At 31.6% G+C, this 19,418-nt stretch overlaps 2 protein-coding genes across 4 annotated transcripts; both read right to left on the reverse strand.

Moving 5' to 3' along the window:
* Nucleotides 1-1,269: 1,269 nt before the first annotated feature.
* Nucleotides 1,270-9,889, reverse strand: LOC108346104 (uncharacterized). 2 transcript variants are annotated; one of them, XM_052867513.1, is made up of 16 exons: nt 9,654-9,889; nt 7,429-7,512; nt 6,809-6,892; nt 5,509-5,705; nt 5,248-5,345; nt 4,416-4,502; nt 4,189-4,327; nt 3,753-3,998; nt 3,240-3,379; nt 2,943-3,140; nt 2,705-2,795; nt 2,474-2,612; nt 2,095-2,205; nt 1,900-1,999; nt 1,577-1,707; nt 1,270-1,479 (listed from the first exon to the last, which is right to left on the reverse strand). In XM_052867513.1, the coding sequence occupies exons 4-15, from the start codon at nt 5,605-5,607 to the stop codon at nt 1,665-1,667; spliced, it is 1,491 nt and encodes a 496-aa protein (XP_052723473.1). In that variant the 5' UTR covers nt 5,608-5,705; nt 6,809-6,892; nt 7,429-7,512; nt 9,654-9,889; the 3' UTR covers nt 1,270-1,479; nt 1,577-1,664. The 2 variants fall into 2 exon arrangements, with proteins under 2 accessions (XP_052723473.1, XP_052723472.1); XM_052867512.1 differs by having other exon boundaries at nt 2,465-2,612; nt 9,654-9,888.
* Nucleotides 9,890-13,157: 3,268 nt separating this feature from the next.
* LOC128193343 (uncharacterized) lies at nt 13,158-14,110 on the reverse strand. 2 transcript variants are annotated; one of them, XR_001833773.2, is made up of 4 exons: nt 13,802-14,110; nt 13,607-13,706; nt 13,284-13,414; nt 13,158-13,187 (listed from the first exon to the last, which is right to left on the reverse strand). XR_001833773.2 is itself a non-coding variant. In XM_052867444.1 (3 exons), exons 1-3 carry the CDS (start codon nt 13,986-13,988, stop codon nt 13,372-13,374), a joined length of 330 nt encoding a protein of 109 aa, XP_052723404.1. In that variant the 5' UTR covers nt 13,989-14,110; the 3' UTR covers nt 13,214-13,371. The 2 variants fall into 2 exon arrangements, 1 of the variants encoding a protein (XP_052723404.1); XM_052867444.1 differs by lacking the exon at nt 13,158-13,187 and having other exon boundaries at nt 13,214-13,414.
* Nucleotides 14,111-19,418: the final 5,308 nt, after the last annotated feature.

Consider the following 19,418-nt stretch of genomic DNA (forward strand, 5'->3'; position numbering starts at 1 on the left):
AATTATGTATCCACTATTTTTTTTCTATAACAAAATAATAAGTTACTGATAAATTTAAATATATTTCAAATATTGATTAAAAAAATGACACTAGATAAAATACAAATAATTATTAGGTAGAGCACTAAACAAAATTTTTTATCTCCCGGAAGTTTATAAGGCTATAAATATATTAAAAATTGAAGTATATGATAAATTTCTAACAGAAGAGATCTATTTTATTAAATTTGCTTATATTTGAACTCACTTATTTAAATAAAAATCATAAAAAAGGTATATTATTTTTTTCATGAAAGAGAGACTTGCTTTAGAGTGAATCTTTTTTTTTCTTTCATACACGTATATTTGTTTGTTGCTTTTCTTACTTACAATGATATTTTAATGATGTTAGGAGATTAGGATGATCATATGAATTCAGTACTACGGGAGAGTGATGCTCAAATTTTGAAATAAATTATTTGAAAATCAATATTATATTCAGTATTATATTACTCTTAATAATATAAGACTTTATATATATATATATATATATATATATATATATATTTATTTATTTGAGTTATTTCTTCTTTCATTCATTTTTTAGTGAATGTCTCTTTTAATAAATATATATGATTAAAATGAAATATTACATTTATCATTCAATATCTGTTTTTAGAAACCACATTATATTATAAACTTTTAAAGGCCGTATCAACTACTTTTTCTTTTTTTCAGTAACAACTTTAGTTAAAAGATAGATTTACATAACTTTTATTTTCTTGATATATATCATTTACCTTTTTAGTTCCATTAATATTTTTTCGAGACGGTAACTTATAAAATCAGTATTTTATTTTTGGTTTTTTACCTAATGAACTTTAGTGTATCTATTAATTTCTTTTAATGATTTGCGATGATATGTAGAACAGTCAAGAAAAATGAAAAATCATAAAATGATATATATATATATATATATATATATATATATATATATATATATATATATATATATATATAAGAACAAAACAAATTAAAGCTAATAACATTATTATTGATATTCAACTTACCTTTGAAATTTATAGATAATTCATACACATTGACCTAATAAAACTATTTATTAGGAACAACTTCTACAAATAATCCCACGTATCTCTAATAATAGATTAACTGATTATGGAAAATAATAGATTATATGATTATGGAAAATAGTAACACTAAGTCGTATATTGCTAACATTTCATCAAGACAAAAAATTTAGACTTCTTCTTATTGTAACTATTAAAAATATTAAGAATACATTATCACATTTCAATGAATATATTATTGTACATCTAACTAGTTAAATAAAAAAAATACAACTATAAATAGTAATTAAATTACAAAAAAAAATAATTTCATTTCGTATACCACTAAAGTAAAATACAAAAAAGTTATATACAATGATTACAATAATGAAGGTCCCTTGAGTCCAAAAACAAAGGAGATTTCCACCGAAACCTACAAAAATAAAAAATGATATCATGTTAAAAAGAATGTTAGCAACATATTGTTATTAGTAGATAAATTTACAAGAGTCTCATCATTAATACAATACCATTACTCCACAGAAAGAAGACCCATATGGAATGAGGGTTTTTGCCAGCATTGTGCTATTAAGAACAATTAACATTAAACATAAACTCCTACAAACTTTTTTGAGAATTGAGACTCTTAAGTCTTTTAGCCCTGCAACCAAGGTAGAAAAGAAACATGTGATTCAATAGCTGTGGCTTAGTCTACAAATATAAATATCCGAATAGGACATTAAAAATTCACCATCATGTTCATTGACAAAATATAAGCAATTCAATTTCAAATATGATGTAAAGTATCTGAAATCACAACAACAATTCACTCAAGTTTAAGAAAACAACTCACCTTGAAGATATATATTTATCAATCTCGTCCTTCTTTGGAAGACCGTAAACAAACCAGCTTTCTTCAGGTAAAGTAGCAGTTTCATCTTGTATCTTCATATCTGCATTCATGCTTTCTTTTAGAAAACTTGCTAATTCCCTAATCAAAATGGTATCATCAATCAGACAAATTGAGCTCATAAATTTTGAGAATTACCTTGCAGCAGAAGAACCGATTCGTCATTGTAACTTTGTAACTTCCAAAATGTCATCCCATTGTTGTCCACAAACTCTGGATTGATTCTCGTGGCATCACATCCACTTTTGTCTTTAACATAAGAAAAACAATTGTCAACACTTACAATAACATAAACATTAAAACTAGTAACATATAAAACAACTATATGTATCCAAACTTTCCATTTTGGCCTAGTTAAGAGCGTTAATTTATTTAAGAAACAAAATTACCTACACATACTCTATTTTCTGTTTTTACCACATTAAGAACATTTATTTCTTTATTAAACCAAGACCTACCTAGATGTTTAACCTTAACATCTATTAAGAAACAATTAATCATGACATACATTTTTCACCTGTGCTCTTTAACCTTAACATCTCAATGTGTGCTTCGTCAACCTCAGTTCTTATCTTTATATGAGCATCATGCTCCTCCCCTGGAATGGAGGACACTTTGGCATTCTCATTCTGCAACTTTTGTGCAAGACACTTTATCTGTACATATCATACACACAGAATTATTATGAACTGTAACAGCAAGGATAATTCATATACAAAGAGCATCATAAGACCTTGTTTTCTATTACCTTTTCCTTAGCTGCAGCAATCTTAAGTTTTGTTTCTTTCACTACTTTTGCATGCCTTGAATTTTCGTCCTGAATATAACTCCTTAGTTTTCTGGACATATTAAGCAAGTTTCCCACCACTTTAATTGATATTAAGACAACAAAAGTAAGAAAAAAAAAACAAAAGAAAGATGAAGTGGTGAAAGTAGTAAAACAAAAGAGGAATACAAAAAAAGGAATATTTTTTAACAGTACTTACTGAGTGTTCAAAACTTCGTCACAAAGAAGAGTCATCAGTTTAAACTTTTTAGACAAATCCAATTTATAGTATCCACTGATGCCTTCTTGAAACCAATCCAAAGGGAAATCATTTAGAAGGTGATATGATTGCATAATCAAATCCTCTAAATGTTTCAACCATGAATTAGTTTCATTCTTGGTTGAGAAGGATGGAGACCTACACCAAAATAATCCATATGGAAACTTTAATTCAAGCATCTCAAAAAAATTTAATCACTGAGAAAACTTCAAACAAGAGTTGTAAGGGATAACTCACTCTTTTTTCGAATTGCTTACAATCAATCCCAACAATTTAATGTGAAATTGAATCAGTGAAGAGTTATGTTCATCCATAATTTCTTCATTGATCAATTCTTTAAAAATGGCTTCAGCTTCTCCTTCCTTGAGATCAAGAGCCTGATTAAAATTACACACAGGAATAACAGTGAAGAAACACTTGATTAATATATTATGAATAGTTGCAACACCATAACTATAAAGCAAGAATTAAGCTTGAAACATAATACCACTTTTTCTAGGGTATATAATTTAACGTAACAGAAGGGAATATCATTCATGGTCAAAACGTTCAATTAAATGACCAACTGCAAAATCATCTAAAATTTGACTTTCAAGTTGCATGATATTGATAGAAATAATTAGTTCCAATTTGGTAACATCCCTCTATAGCATTAAAGGAATTTGCCGATTGTGGTTATTCAATCAGTGAACTATTAAATGCAATTAATTAGAAAAAACATCAGGAAAATTTGTTAACATGAAACCATACCTTTCCAAACACTCTGCAAAACTCTAAAATTTGCAATGCATTCCCAACATCTTTGGGTGGTAACTCGATGCCAAATATTTCTTTTAACTCCATGCCAGGTGGCAAAAGAATTTCCTCTGCAATTGTTTCTCTCTCTAAGTTCATTCCAAAATTCTCACCACTATCGTCTTTGGTGCAAACTTCAGTGACATTTGCATCTGAAAAATATTCATTTCCAAGTTCCCCTGAGAGAAATACTTCAGGCTCCTGCAAGAAATAACAAAAAAGAACACGAACCATCTCATGAAAAGTTTATCATAAATTGAAATATAAACACATTCACTCATATCATCAGTAACTTATCATGAATTTGCACAGTTAAACAAGAGATCCTTCTCAACCAAATCTGTCAACCACAAGAGATTTAGCAAAGGGGACAGGTAGAAAAATAGCATACCTTTTTCAGATTACCCTCATTTAATGGATTTGATGTTTCTAAATTCTTCTTCATTGCTAGCATTTCTGCAACTGACTTAAAGCCAGATTCCTTGGCACTATGATATAGGGGACCAGTAGGCTGTTCACCTCGTCGCTTTCTACAAACATAACTCCTTTATCAGAATGAACTCATGGATACACTACCAACTCAAAAAGCAAATAGAAAAAATAAAAAAAGAAACCCACTGGCAAAGACTACAGTTGCAAATGCCTCGACACTTCGGACATGTCCAATATGCCAACTGCGCGACCTCTTCAGCATTCTCCCCATACCTAATTCACCACAAGAAAATTGTCATTGGAGAAAACATATTGTTATACTCTCCGATTTTTTCATTTTGTACCAAGGATATCTCAGCTGACAATCAGAGCCTAATTCCTTCTAAATGTATAGCATGTTTGGACCCCACATTTGGAACATTTCACATTTACAAAAACAATATTAGTCATAGTTTTTAGAAAATTTTAAGTTCTTCCTTGCATTGGACGTGTCCAAAATTCCATTGCTTTGCAACTATAGTTGAAACACACAAAACACACCAAAATGTTTTGTCTTTTATCTGTACAAGGCCACAGGTATCGAGCATAATAAACAATCTTACTCATGCTACGCAGAACCACTATAGACAACAACTGTGTTATTCATGGTCCTACCCTGTTCTCACAAGATATAGTATCTCATGAGGGATACCGGTGACCTGGTACAAGAAAAGACATTTTTGTGATTTCTTTGTATACTCTTGCAAAACAATGGATCTTTGGATGATGGTGTTGCAAATTAAAAAACGCTTTCCCATAAAAATGGCCAAAAACAAGGCCTTGAGCTCCTCTATGCCCTTGTACTGTTCCCATAGCTTCATATATATCTTTGCTATGCTGCATATGATAGGAAGGAATATAGCAGTAACCTAGTTCAGATTTCTTCCTCAACGGCAGTGCTAAGCATATCACACTTCTATGAAAAATACAAACATCTAAAATAAATAAAAAAACCCGAGATTTATAATGCTGAACTGACCTAGTCAAGAGGCACTTGTGGCAGTACTTAATCGGACAATTCTTCGATTTCTTTATATTCTTGCAGGTTGCAGCAAAATTCTCCTTTTTTTGCCGGCACTTCACAGTGGAAAACCAACAAAACAAATGTGTTATCATCCAAATGTACCACAAAATCAAGAAACAAACTGAACAAAGTCTAGTAAAAAAAATCACCAAACTCCAACATGCAAAATGAAAAAGTGGACATCACAAAAGTAAAAAAAAAAATTTAATAAAATACTTGATGACAAGATTTTCCAGTTCCCCCAATTTGAATTGGAGGACTGGCCACAACATCCTCGGAGTTCTTAGTCTGAGCAGAAGATAATATCACGTCCATTTTGAGTAGGAGAAAGGAATTCTCTCTTTGAATGCTGAGTAGAAGGGAGTAGCAAAGACGGCTGGTTTGCAATTTTGAGAGTGTCCTTCCGTCTCTCTCTATATATAGTTAAAAAAAACTTTATTAATTGCAGTAATAAATGTATTACTTTTTTTTTATCAATCTATAAATGTATTAAAGCTAAATCTGAACAAATTTCTGAAGATGTTATTCTAATATACTAAAAGTAGTCTACTAAATGCCAAGTGGATTACAATGGAAATTTAAAGGCCAATCTAAATGCAACTGGAAATAATCAAACAAAGAATTAGGTAGCTTTAGATTCCAAAACCAAGACATACCACATACCCAAAAGAGCCTGAGACAATACAAATGAACATAAATGGACTTTTAAATTAAATAAATAGTAATAAATGAGTAAAAAGTCAGTTAAAAGAGCTCACAATACAGAGAGAGATGATGGTGTGTGCACAAGGCAAGAGATGAACCAGCAACATAAGTTATGCATCCTATTCTACTAATTTTCTAATTTTTTGTTTATTTTAAAATTAGAAAAATTACACTATTTTCATTTTCCTAATCTCCAGATCATAAAATAAGTAATGAAAAAAATAGTCAGTTATGCGACATGAGTAATAGTACTATTGATTGGTTAACTAATGCAAATTTGACAAGCATACTTCTACAAGAATCAATTGTAGAACAGGAGAACTTCTATTCGTATTCCTCAACATTGAAGCAAGACAGATAAAATGATGTCTCAAAACTGAAGAACATATCACAGGCTACTTTAAAAGAATGTTTAAATTTCATTATCAACAAGTTCATGCAGTGGCAATCTAATTGTCTAGCTAAAGCTGCCAGTGCGGATGAAGATTGTTAAGAGTCTGTAGTATGAAAAAAGATTCACATGCAATCCCCTAATAGTTTAAGTTTATTTTATGGTTCGTTAATGACAAATATATCATTATGTATTAAGAAGGATTCAGTTTTGACCATGTTCAGAACCAAATCACCCCAAATTTAAGTAGGAAATTGGTTCAAGTACTGTGTTGTGTTTCATTTCAAACACAAGCAGAGAACAGAGAAAAATAAATGTTACTTGTATGTTTTATGTACTTCCTAAAAGTATGAAAATGGAGTAATAATATACAAAAAATAAAAGCACCTAATTGACTATTCACTAATTCAAATAACATACATGGTCATATAAGAATATTTGTTTTCATGTCTCATCCAAATGCTGCTCATCTCCATTGCAATATCTGGTAAAATCACTCTTCACCTGTAAAAGCACAGGACAACACATGATAGATTTAATGTTCAAAGCCACCTAGGCTCGACACACAAGCAGTGGATAGAATGGAATGATTAGAGGGAAAACTTGAACTAATGTTAATAGGAAACAAAACAAATTGAAAAGTATGGATGAACTTGATATTGAATGCATAAAATGACCATTTATAGGGATGAACGATTTGCTTGGTATGTACACCTATATGTCGTTGACAATTTTGGCATGATCCATGGACACTACACAAAAATGAACTCTGTACTACAAGTTTTGTTTAACCAATATATTAGTCCACAATAAAAAAGATAATGTGGCAGAAACAATTAACAAATATGTTTAATCTTGTTAAAATCCTGCAACTAAGGTTAATCGATATTTCATATCGGTTTGACTCGTGCGTAACAGACAATTCAACCACTGAGCCGTTTAGACTATACATCCAAAATTGACCATTTTAGATAACACATTATGAGTAATTTAAATTGAAACCAACAATGACGGTAAGAATTAATCTACAATGAGATTACCTGTTTAAGAATTGGAGTTGCACATGTTTCCCACAAGCTTTGAGCATTTGAATATGTGAAGCATGCTGGCATGAGTTTTGCATACTGCAAAAAAGATGGCCCAATGACAGGAAATAAACAATACGAAGAGTACTTGACCCACACAATCATTCAATCAAAACATCAATGCACCAAGAGAAACATGAAACAACTGTTAGGACTCAAATAGTCTAGTCTCATACTGTTTAAACATACTAGATGACATTTACACTACATTTTGATAATAACATTCATGATTAAGTTTTGAAGTAACTACAGAGTTAAACCACATATCCTCTTGTTTGAACAAATGCTTTGGAACTTGCTAAATCAACTAAAAAGCTTAATGAATTTATATTATCTAACCTTCTATAATACAAAAACAGCATGTCACTAATGTATATAATTTGTTTTTATCAATAAGTATTATCCAGCATCCAACACTCTGTTTATGGGAAGGATTTACTTTCTGGTAAGATTTTATTAAAAGAAGATGAATATTTTTACGTGCTTTAATTTAAAATTGTAAATAGCAATAATATAACACATAAAAGGAAAAATATTACATGTTATCCCTAAGACACTTACATTAATTTCCTTTTCTGATGTGTCCAACACATATCAACAAACCAGAGATACACATAAGCAGTCTAACAAGAAAGAATAAAAGCTATTTGGAGTAATCTTCTACAAGAATATGAAGGATTACAAGAAGATCTTCTTCAACTTTCTAACAATCAAAGATTTGTTTCAGTAGCCATTATCAAATGTCTTACCATGAACACATTCTATCTACTTCAATGTCCCAGAAGTACACTAGCTACTTCAAAAGAAAGTAATGCCAACAGTATTAGCTGATAAAGCTAAAGAAAGAAAATCTGGTAAAAAAAATTAAAGAAATTTCCATATCCAAACCACATTTACACAACACATTAGGTGTTCCATTGGCTTCTCCTAAATGTGTGAATTCATTTATAATAATGGTAGGATGACACACATTTACATTCATTTGACACACATTACATGCATAAAATGGTCATAAAAGAGTGGATTTTTGTACTTTTAAGAAAGAAAAGAAAGAGTAAAAAGTAAAGGAGAGTGTCAAATGAATGGAAAAAATTTGTGTGTCAAAGATCGTTACTCATTCTTTTAAACTACTGCTTCCTTTGAATCAGACTTTCAAAAACAATATTTAGCTGGTTTTGAAACCTAAAAAGTTTTATTTAAGGACAACTAATCACGGTAGCAGACAATATGGGACTTTACAACACACATCCCCTCAGAGAAATGTCTATGCTAAACTGGGCAATCCTACTAGAGTAAGTAATATTCCATCTTAAAACAGATTCGTATTAACCAAAGAAGTTGCCCCACATACATATAAGTTGCACTGAAAGACTTCATGTATGCAATGTGGGACTTGTAAACACTTCTCTTATAACTTGTGCTGTTAGCTTTTACATCAGTCTTTAGATTTAACTTTGTCAACAAGTGAAGTTTGCAACTAGACTTTATTGGAGAAACTCAATTATTTTTAGCAGCTTTCTTCCATTATAAATATTTAAGAGCGAATTTTATTCAAACACCACCAAAGTGCTTATAGGTGTTTATGATGCAAGCATTTGCAACAAGTTATTTCTATTATTGAAAATAAATTAAAAATAAAGTGTTGCACTTTGGATGTAAGTTTAAGTGTAAGTTGTCTTCATGACTCATATGAGTACATAAACTGAAAATAGGTTATTAACCTACTTATAAATTGTTTCATACATTTACACAAATGCAAACACTCTAATTTCCAAAATAAATAATATTTTTACCAGAAATGGAAACACCCTTGTATAAGTTGTCTTTACAGTATCAAATTTAGCTCATTTAAATTGTAAACTATTTTCATAACTTACAAATAACACCTATTAGGTCAGACCAATAGACCTTTCATAATTACTATTATTATACCATTATTATTAAACTAAAACTTTTATGTCCATGCTCAAAATGTAAGAAAAAATGCTACAATTTCTTACAAATTTTTTGAACTATTCTGAGTTGAGAAAGACAACATGATCTTATGAACTTGACTGAGTTAATCTAAACCCTAAGAGTAAATCACTTCTTCCAAACTAATCCTAGGTATGGTTTGATCCAGTTCATATGTTGAGAAAAGAGGAACAGAAATATGGTTTCCAATAAGAAAAAACAAATACCATAGAGACCCAGCCAAACCGATTGCGACCACCATGCGGCACAAATATGAAACCCAGATGAACAAGCAGTGACCGAGTTCAGCGCTGAGTCGGGAGCGAGTTGAATGGTGAAGAATAAAGAACCCGCCGAAGGGGACAGTCGCTTTATCGGACATTGCAGAGATGTTGCCCTGTTAATAGCTTCAGCTTTCCTTGTTTCTTCTTTCATAGAATTGTCATCGGAACTTTATTATATGTTTGATAACAGGTTTCCATAGTTATACTGAAAGTATCATAATGAATACAAATGATATATGTTATTGTTTTACATAAATTTTTAAAATTGAAAATTATAAACCAATATTTTAATTGAAAACTGTTATATATATTTAAATAATTTATAGTTATCAATTTTATCCTTTTAATTACTATTTTTAATATTTAAATAATTTATAAATATTTAAAAAATATGTCTATATAATTGCTGACAGTACCTATGTTTTTGCTAATATTTTATAATAAATTTAGAATTTATCTATTTCATATTTTTTAAAAGATTTATCTAAAAACATTAAAAAATTTAAACCCAAAATAACTCTCCGAGATAAATAAAATCTAATCTAAATTCATTTATAGTATTGGAAGAAAAATTAAAAATTAAGTTTCCCATACTTCCCCAAAACTAAAAAATATTAAAAATATATGTTTATATTTTTTTTAGTATTCAACATTCTTTTTCATGTGTACTTTCTAAATCAAATACATTTTATTAGTTATTTTGTTCGTTTGAGTTTCATTATTAATGTGTATTAATCTTTTTTAATCATGTGTGATGATAAAATACATTAATTTTTGAATGTATTAATAGGTGACTAAATAAAATAGCATTTATGGAATTGATCCTTATATATAAGTTGATATTGACTCCAGTGATACAGGATTGAGTATTTTTCCTATAACTTGTGCAATTAATTTTTATAGAAGTGTTATCAACTAATAACTAAAATAATATATTTTTATTTATTTTGAGGAGCTTAATTCATTCTAAATACTTTTTTTTCTTATAAACATTTATAGCAAAATTTATTCACTCAATGTGGGAATTTAAATTGGATATTTCATTGTTGGATTTAAAACCATATAAAAATTCATTTTAAAATAAATTAATATTTCTGAATTGATCAACAAATATATAAGTTGTATCACAGAACTTTGTTACTTGGATTAGGTGATATGGACTTCACAACATTTTTCGTATAACTTCGCATTAACTTTGTTTAGAAGTTTCTTCAATTAACAAACTAAAATATACTAAAAGGTTTAATTTATTTTAAATATTTTCTTGTCCTATAAATATTTATGGTGAAATTTATTCACTTAACACGAAAATATTTGTCTGTTATTAATAAAGATGTAAAACTTTTTTGTTTTTTTTTTAATTTTGTTTTGCAGTATAAGACGATCATCAACTTTCGATTTTTTTTATAGACAAAAGGTCAACTATAATTATTTTACTAAAAGTCCTTCACACGTCTTCAAGTTACCAGAAGATTTGTATTCTAAATACAAACTAAATTACTCAATTACAAGTGAATCTTTTATTACTTCGTCATAAACTAGTTTGTCATATTCTAAAAGATGTTATTATTTAGCTTAGCATAATATGCTTCAAAAGTAAATGGATCATTGTGTCCATCAGGGTCCTATAGGTAAGGACTCATAATATTGACAATCATCTTCTAAATAGTATATCCATCAAAGTAAATGATTTAGGCTCTTTTTTTATATAAGACCAATTCTTATATGATGCATCATCTTAACTTAGGCATTAAAGTATCATTTGGAGACACATTATCAAGAAAAGTACCAAGAAAATGACAGAAGGAAACTCACATGATACATAGAAGATTAAGAAAGTCTATAAATATCATCTATACATTCGACTTCGTAAATATAATATTTATTTATATCAAAATTTATTCACTCAATATGAAAATTTGGTTTTGAAACCATATAAAAAATTCATTTTAAAATAAACTAGCATTTGTGGAATTGATCAATAATAATTTATGAATTGTTTACAAGTTGTTTCGGTAGGAATTTGGGCAGGACCGAGAGAATAACTTTTCTGACGTGTTTTTCTTGCTTTTGAATATGTGGATCGTTTGGACCGCTCGGTTGTCGACTGCTCCGTTCGGTCATCACCTGCTTCGCTCGGCTATACTTTTGACCGAAGGGGAAGGTACCTGCAAAAGACACTCTGACGTTCAAGTTAGGTGTGTGTTGAAATAACTTATGCTCACGATTGAATGTTTAGTAAATTGTTTATCACTGTTGAGTTTTTGAATGTAGTAGAGTGTGAGTCGGATGTAAATAAAACATACTACCTTTCTTTCATATTCATCCTATTGGTTCACAAAAGAGGTAAAGAAAAACAGTTTTCAACAAAAACAAGATTCATTGAAAAAATAAACCTGCTGTGATCGAAGACACCGTGCTTCCACCTGATATTGCAGAGAGATTCGCTAGTCCTCTGCTTCTCTTCTTAAATAAAATTTGTGTTCTTGCATAATTCAAATATTTTAATTTTAGTTGTTTACCTATGCATGAACATTAGTGTATATATTAATTTCTTTTAATGATTTATAAACATTAGTGTATAAAAACATAAAAAAAAAAACTAATAACAATATTATAGATATTCAACTAACCTTTGAAATTTATAAATAATTCATACACATTGACCTAATAAAACCATTTATAAAACTATTTATTATGAACAACTTCTACAAATAATCCTACACACTTCTAATAATGGATTATATGGTTATGGAAAATAGTAACACTAAGTAGTATATTGCTAACATTTGATCAAGACAAAAAATCTAGAATTCTTCTTATTGTTACTATTAGAAATATTCAGAATACATTATCACTTTATAATGAATATATCATTGTACATCTAAGGTTTAATAAGTTCGGAGGTCCCTATATTTGTGGGTTCGTTTCAATTGGGTCCTCCAATTTTGAAAGTGATCAATTTGGTCCCTAATTTAATAAAATTGAGTCAATAATACCCTTTCCGTTAAATGCAATGGACGACATTAACTTTTTAAACATGTGGTATGTTGATGCATCCTTCAAATAAAACTGTGCCACCTGCAAATAAAAGGATGCCTCAACATGCCACATGTTTAAAAAGTTAACGCCGTCCATTACATTTAACGGAAAGGGTATTATTGACTCAATTTTGTTAAATTAGGGACCAAATTGATCACTTTCAAAATTGGAGGACCCAATTGAAACGAACCCACAAATATAGGGACCTCCGAACCTATTAAACCTACATCTAACTAGTTAAATAAAAAAAAATACAACTGTAAATAGTAATTAAATTACAAAAAAATCATTTCATTTCGTATTCCACTAAAATAAAATACAAAAAAATTATATACAATTATTACAATAATGAAGGTCCCTTGAATCCAAAAACAAAGGAGGAACCTACTCTAACTTTGATAAAAATGGCCACCATATAGAGATTTCCACCGAAACCTAAAAAACAAAAAATGATATCATGTTAAAAAGAATCTTAGCAATATATAGTTATTAGTAGATAAATTTACAAGAGTCTCATCATTAATACAATACCATTACTCCACTGAAAGAAGACCCATATGGAATGAGGGTTTTTGCCAGCAGTATGCTATTAAGAACAATTAACATTAAACATAAACTCCTACAAACTTTTTTGAGAATTGAGACTCTTAAGTCTTTTAGCCCTGCAACCAAGGTAGAAAAGAAACATGTGATTCGATGGCTGTGGCTTAGTCTACAAATATAAACATCCGAATAGGACATTAAAAATTCACCATCATGTTCATTGACAAAATATAAGCAATTCAATTTCAAATATGATGTAAAGTATCTGAAATCACAACAACAATTCACTCAAGTTTAAGAAAACAACTCACCTTGAAGATATATATTTATCAATCTCGTCCTTCTCTGGAAGACCGTAAACAAACCAGCTTTCTTCAGGTAAAGTAGCAGTTTCATCTTGTATCTTCATATCTGCATTCATGCTTTCTTTTAGAAAACTTGCTAATTCCCTAGTCAAAATGGTATCATCAATAAGACAAATTGAGCTCATAAATTTTGAGAATTACCTTGCACCAGAAGAACCGATTCGTCATTGTAACTTTGTAACTTCCAAAATGTCATCCCATTGTTGTCCACAAACTCTGGATTGATTCTCGTAGCATCACATCCACTTTTGTCTTTAACATAAGAAAAATAATTGTCAACCCTTACAATAGCATAAACATTAAAACTAGTAACATATAAAACAACCATATGTATCCAAACTTTCCATTTTGGCCTAGTTAAGAGCGTTAATTTATTTAAGAAACAAAATTACCTACACATACTCTATTTTCTGTTTTTACCACATTAAGAACATTTATTTCTTTATTAAACCAAGACCTATCTAGATGTTTAGAAAAATACAAAATCCAAGAATTTAAACAAAGAAAGGAAACACATCTTACAAGATATTATGTAAGCGAATACTATTGTGCAAGAAAAGAAACAAGATATTAAATGAACAGTATATAATGGAAATGAAATTATAGAGAAACCTAAGACTAAACAGTTGTTTGCCATTCATATTAGTTCTTTTTCGTCCTAGTATGATCATAAAACAAAACTAACATTTTATTTTGCTTTCAGAATCCTAAGCTAATAACTAGTTGTTTACAACTTGCATAACTTTGAACCGTGGATTTTTGTATCATACCAAAATATTTTGACCTAAAGAAGTGGAGAACTTTAGCCAAGATAACATGAATGATGCATAATTCATAATCAATTAATCATGACATACATTTTTCATTTGTGCTCTTTAACCTGAACATCTGAGCGTGTGCTTCGTGAATCTTAGTTCTTATATGTTACGGTAGAAGCACTAGTAAAAAAAATATTTAAACTCGTACAATAGGTTTCAGTTTAAGAGAAACTGAAACTTATATTAACTTATATTAACGCGGTGTCATTTTAGAAGTTTTGTCGAACTTATATGTCTCGGTTCTCTCATAACCGAAGTGAAAAATCGTTTCTGCGGCGATTAAAATATAAATCGATGTCTAACACCATAAAATTTCCCTCCAAAACGGACCTTTTTGCCTGACAGGATTTTGTACATGATCTACGGTTTCGGTTCGTTCAGAACCGAGGCATATGGGTGATCTTGATTGTTGTACGTTCAAATTATTTTTTTTCAAACGCTACGGCTTCGGTTGGCTCTGAACCGGTTTCGAAAGTTGTTACTGCTTCGGATGCTGGTGGAACCGAGGCCTATAGTCATTTTAGATTTTTTTTTTGGGGGGAGGGGGAATAGGCATCGGGTAAAGGTAAGAAGCGAGGCATATAGGAGCTTTACTGCCTCGGGTAGATGATGAACCGAGGTTGTATTGTCTTACATAGGTTAAAAATTTTACCATACGAAAGTCTTCTTCTTCCTCACAGTTTTCGAAAGGGTTCCTCTTCTTCGCAAGTTTCGAAAGTGCAACCTTTGCAGCTCTTCTTCCCTGGCGCAACATTCTCCGTCGTGGCGAAGCTTTTCTCTCACCGGTAGTCCAAGGTGCGTCCTGCATTGGTGCCTCTGCCTCCGTTGCTGTCGTGTTGGTGCCTCCATTTGACTCGTCGACGCCGCTGCTACACCAGCCCCGTCGCACCGCCCCCGCTGCTCCGCTCTTGCTGCACCACTTGCCTTGGTCGCTTCCTCCACATCGTTCATCTTTCTCTTTGCGGCGGCTTCTTCTTCTTCGAGGTAAGTATTTTGAAACCATGCAGTATCCCTGGTACAACCTCATTTGTTTCTCCTCTCTTGGGCATTGTCTTCATTCAGCAGTCCCTATAACTGATACTTAGTCTAAACTAAGTTTATTTTATGTTCTGTATAATGCTTCTAGTTTTGTATCTGAAACCCACTTATTAGTGTTCAGATACTCTAAGTTTGGTGTGGCCTTACAGTCATTTAAAAATGTGAATTCTTTTTTCAAATTTAAATTTTAGTCTTTTTGAGTCATTCCCATGTAGATATGCATGCTCAATTGCATCTTTGGCATTTTGACTGAAATAAGTGTCTGCAGTGCGCTAGTGTTTGATGAGTGTAAAGTTATTAGCTGTTCTATGACAATATCTTAATTGTTTATTTTTATATGTTCTTTGTTGTTATTAGAATTGAAGCTAAAACTGGGTATATTGAATCTTGGACTTTCAGTATAACATGTCAAGGATATCTAGTGATTATTGGTTTAACCAAACAAATGAGTATCTACAATGTTGGATGACTTATTTGTTGTTCTATTACTGTATTGTAGTTGTTTAATTCTTTTAATGTTCTTTTCTGACATTGAAATTGAAGCTAGAGAAAATTGACCATGTTGGATCTTGGACTTTCAATGTTAATGGTGGAAATGTAAAGGGTTGTGAAGGAGAACATGACAAGGATAGCTATTGATTTTGTATTACCTTGGATTGATTAAAAGATAACTTTTGCTCTGTCTTTTGCATTTCTAGCTCTAGGGAAAGAATATTCGTCGATCTGATTATGTGATCATACAAATAGAACTGGGAAAAAATATATCCGTCAATCTGATTATGTAATCATACAAATAGACTTGCTGCTTGAACAAAATTTACTTACTCAAAGCCGAAAGTGAAATTTGAGAGGGGAAAGGGGAGATCCTGTTTTCATTCACCAAACGCAAGGGTTTTTTTTTTCGTTTATCTTCTTCGAAACCTAGGGACGTGAGAGAGAAAAGTAAACTTCTTTTCTAATTGGGTTAAATATGTTTTTAGTCCCTAAACTATTGGCCGTTTCTGGTTTTCGACCCTCTTTCAAAGTAAGGTACGATTTGGTCCTCAATCTTTAAAAAACGTTCGTTTTAGTCCTCAAAATTTTGTTTTTAGTCCTCGTTTTAGTCCTCAAAACGTTCGTTTTTTCGACTAAAACGAACGTTTTTTAAAGATTGAGGACCAAATCGTACCTTACTTTGAAAGAGGGACGAAAACCAGAAACGACCAATAGTTTAGGGACTAAAAACATATTTAACCCTTTCTAATTTGGAACAAAATTCAATGTTATCCAAAATTTCAGAAAATTAAAGCATAATTAAAGATTTAAAGAATATTATAAAAGATTGAAAAACCTGAGAAATAGTCAATGTGGGTCAAAAGAGGATAAAAGTCAAGACGTGGTTTTCAAAACTAGGTGGTTTTAATTCTTTTCATGTGTTAATATATATATAAGAACAAAGATCCCGATATTAAAATATTTAAAGCATTTTTAAATAATTTAAAGCATTTAAATATGTACTGGTATAAAATATCATGTAAAGCATTTTAAAATAATTTAAAATATTTAAATAGAAGACAAATTAAGTAATTTAATTATATATCTAAAATTACAAATCTCAACACATAAACTTTAAGGTTAGAAATCATGAAACTAATTAATGTGTTGTTTGTTTTTGTCTAGATATTGTATTTTTGTGGTGAGGTTTTATACGCGGACATTCTCGATAGTTGACCGACTTTCAAGCTGGAAATGTATATGATTCCACCATGGATATGAAAGATCGACCGAAGAAGACAATTTAGAAGACATGATCCACGATGTTGGTGCAGAAGCTTTTGCCCAAGGGCATGTGTATGAAATGATGTCTAGAGAAGACACTTAAACTCGTGAGGAAAACACTGACTAAATATGTAATTCAATTATATAATAGTATGTAGTAGATATTAGGATATAGTAAATTCTAACTTTATGCTTCTAAGTTGTTTTATGCTTTTGTACATTATTATTAGTTTAACTTTGTACATTGGATCGATTTATGTTTCAAAGTTAATTTATGATTACATTGGATTGATTTATGCTTTGAGAAGTTGATTTATGATTACATTGAATGTATTTATGTTTTAATATAATTTTTATTCAAAATATATGCTTCTGGATTGTTTTGGCTGTAAAATTATATGCAAGTCTGTTTCTGTAGTTAGAAATGTTGCAGAAACAGACCTGTTTATAAAAAAAACAGGGAAATATGCCTCGATTGTGGCCATAATCGAGGCAGAAAATCCACCTACGACATCGGTTCAGGTCCCAACCGAGACATAAAGGCTGGCGAAAAAAAAAAGACCCTACTACCTCGGTTCAGGTCCCAACCGAGGGAGTAGAGGTGGACATACTGCCTGGGTTCAGAAGAAACCGAGGCATAAAGTCCTACGAAAAAATAAATTAAAGAAAAAAGACATACTGCTTTGGTTGACTTTGAACCGAGGCGAAATCGTCCACCTTTTCGCCTCAGTTAAGAACCGAGGCATAAAAGTCTAGACTTTTTGCCTCACCTATATATGCCTTGGTTCAAGAACCACTGCCAAAGGGCGAAAATAACCGTTATCGTTTCTCCTGACTGCACTAGTGAAGGTAGGGGGTAATAATAAGGTTTGGAAAGTATATGAGAAGGAGAAGGAAGGTAGGAGGGAAGTGAGGCCGAACAGTATTAACCGTAAAGGCCGAATGGTAGCCGAACGGTCGAAGGCATGGAGAGGTCTAGCCAAACGGTGGAAGGTGGTAAAGAGCTGGAGCCGACGGTAGGAGGTAGGAGGTAGGGGGAAGCAAGTCGAACGGAGGAAGGCGAGGAGCGACCAGGCTGAACGGTGGAAGGCAAGGAGTGATCAGGCCGAACGATGGAAAGCAGGGAGCGAACAGGCCGAACGGTGGAAGGCAGAGAGCGAGTAGCCCGAACGGTGGACAAGGGAGAGCGACTAGGCCGAAAGGTGGGAAGCAGCGAAGGACTTAAGCCGAACAGTTGAAGAGCTACCATCCCAACTGTCACAGCGGTTAGGATGTGTGGGAACTAATTACAATAAAGGGAGCTATATTTGAGGAGAATATACAGTATAAGATAATTAGAGTAAATAATATATATTCCAGGGAAATATACAATATAAGATATTTATAATTAATGATATATGCTAGGGAAATATACGGGGGAATATTTACATTAAATGTAGGGAAATTTATATTGAATATAGATATATTCTAGGGAGATATTTGGTAAGAGATGAGTGGGAAACAATTAGTATAAATAAAGCTAGAGTCTAGAGTTAAGGGTATGCTTTTGATTATTGAGTTTTGTTGACAGGCGGCTATGCGTCCTGTGAAGTAATTGAAAGAGGTTGTGCTCCCAATTATTGTTTGTTTCCTTTGATTAAGTTATTTCTACCAATAAAAGAGGTTTATTTAGTTACTGTTCTTTCGATTGATTGAGAGAGTTGAGGGTTTTCTTTCTACTTACAATTGTGGTTAGTTACATCTTCGACTCGGATACGTAACAATTGGTCCAACCTGTCGGATCTTCAAGGGAGGGAACTGTTGGATCGTCAAGGGAGGGAATTGTCGGATCATCAAGGGAGGAAACTGTCGGATCCTAATAGAGAGGAGTGAAAGACATCATGGACGGAAGAATGAGTGTAGTTGAAGGGAAACTAGAGAGCAAGAGGCAGAGACTGGAGAACATGGAGCTGTCCATAAGGAGGTTGAAGGCAGAGTTGGGTCCATGAAGTGCAACCCAGCTGGAAGAAAAGGGTAGAGTTACCCATTTTTTACGGGGTTGATCCGTTGAATTGGATCAGTAGAGCTGATAATTTTTTTGAACTACAAGGGGTGTCAAAGGAAGAGAAGGTGTGCCTAACCTACATCAGTATGGAGGAAAAGGC

The sequence above is a fragment of the Vigna angularis genome, chromosome 8 (assembly GCF_016808095.1).
Source record: "Vigna angularis cultivar LongXiaoDou No.4 chromosome 8, ASM1680809v1, whole genome shotgun sequence".
NCBI lineage: Eukaryota > Viridiplantae > Streptophyta > Magnoliopsida > Fabales > Fabaceae > Vigna > Vigna angularis.

Bases quoted from the DNA above. Each gene is read 5' to 3' on its own strand.
- LOC128193343 (XM_052867444.1), bottom strand. From the start codon at position 13,988: ATGGTTGTTTTATATGTTACTAGTTTTAATGTTTATGCTATTGTAAGG. The intron at 13,707-13,801 runs GTAATTCTCAAA...GCATGAATGCAG, and splicing joins ATCGGTTCTTCTGGTGCAAG to ATATGAAGATACAAGATGAA. The intron at 13,415-13,606 runs GTGAGTTGTTTT...CCTTGGTTGCAG, and splicing joins GATAAATATATATCTTCAAG to GGCTAAAAGACTTAAGAGTC.
- LOC108346104 (XM_052867512.1), bottom strand. From the start codon at position 5,607: ATGGACGTGATATTATCTTCTGCTCAGACTAAGAACTCCGAGGATGTT. The intron at 4,503-5,247 runs GTCAGTTCAGCA...GTGGTGAATTAG, and splicing joins CACAAGTGCCTCTTGACTAG to GTATGGGGAGAATGCTGAAG. The intron at 2,000-2,094 runs GTAATTCTCAAA...GCATGAATGCAG, and splicing joins ATCGGTTCTTCTGCTGCAAG to ATATGAAGATACAAGATGAA.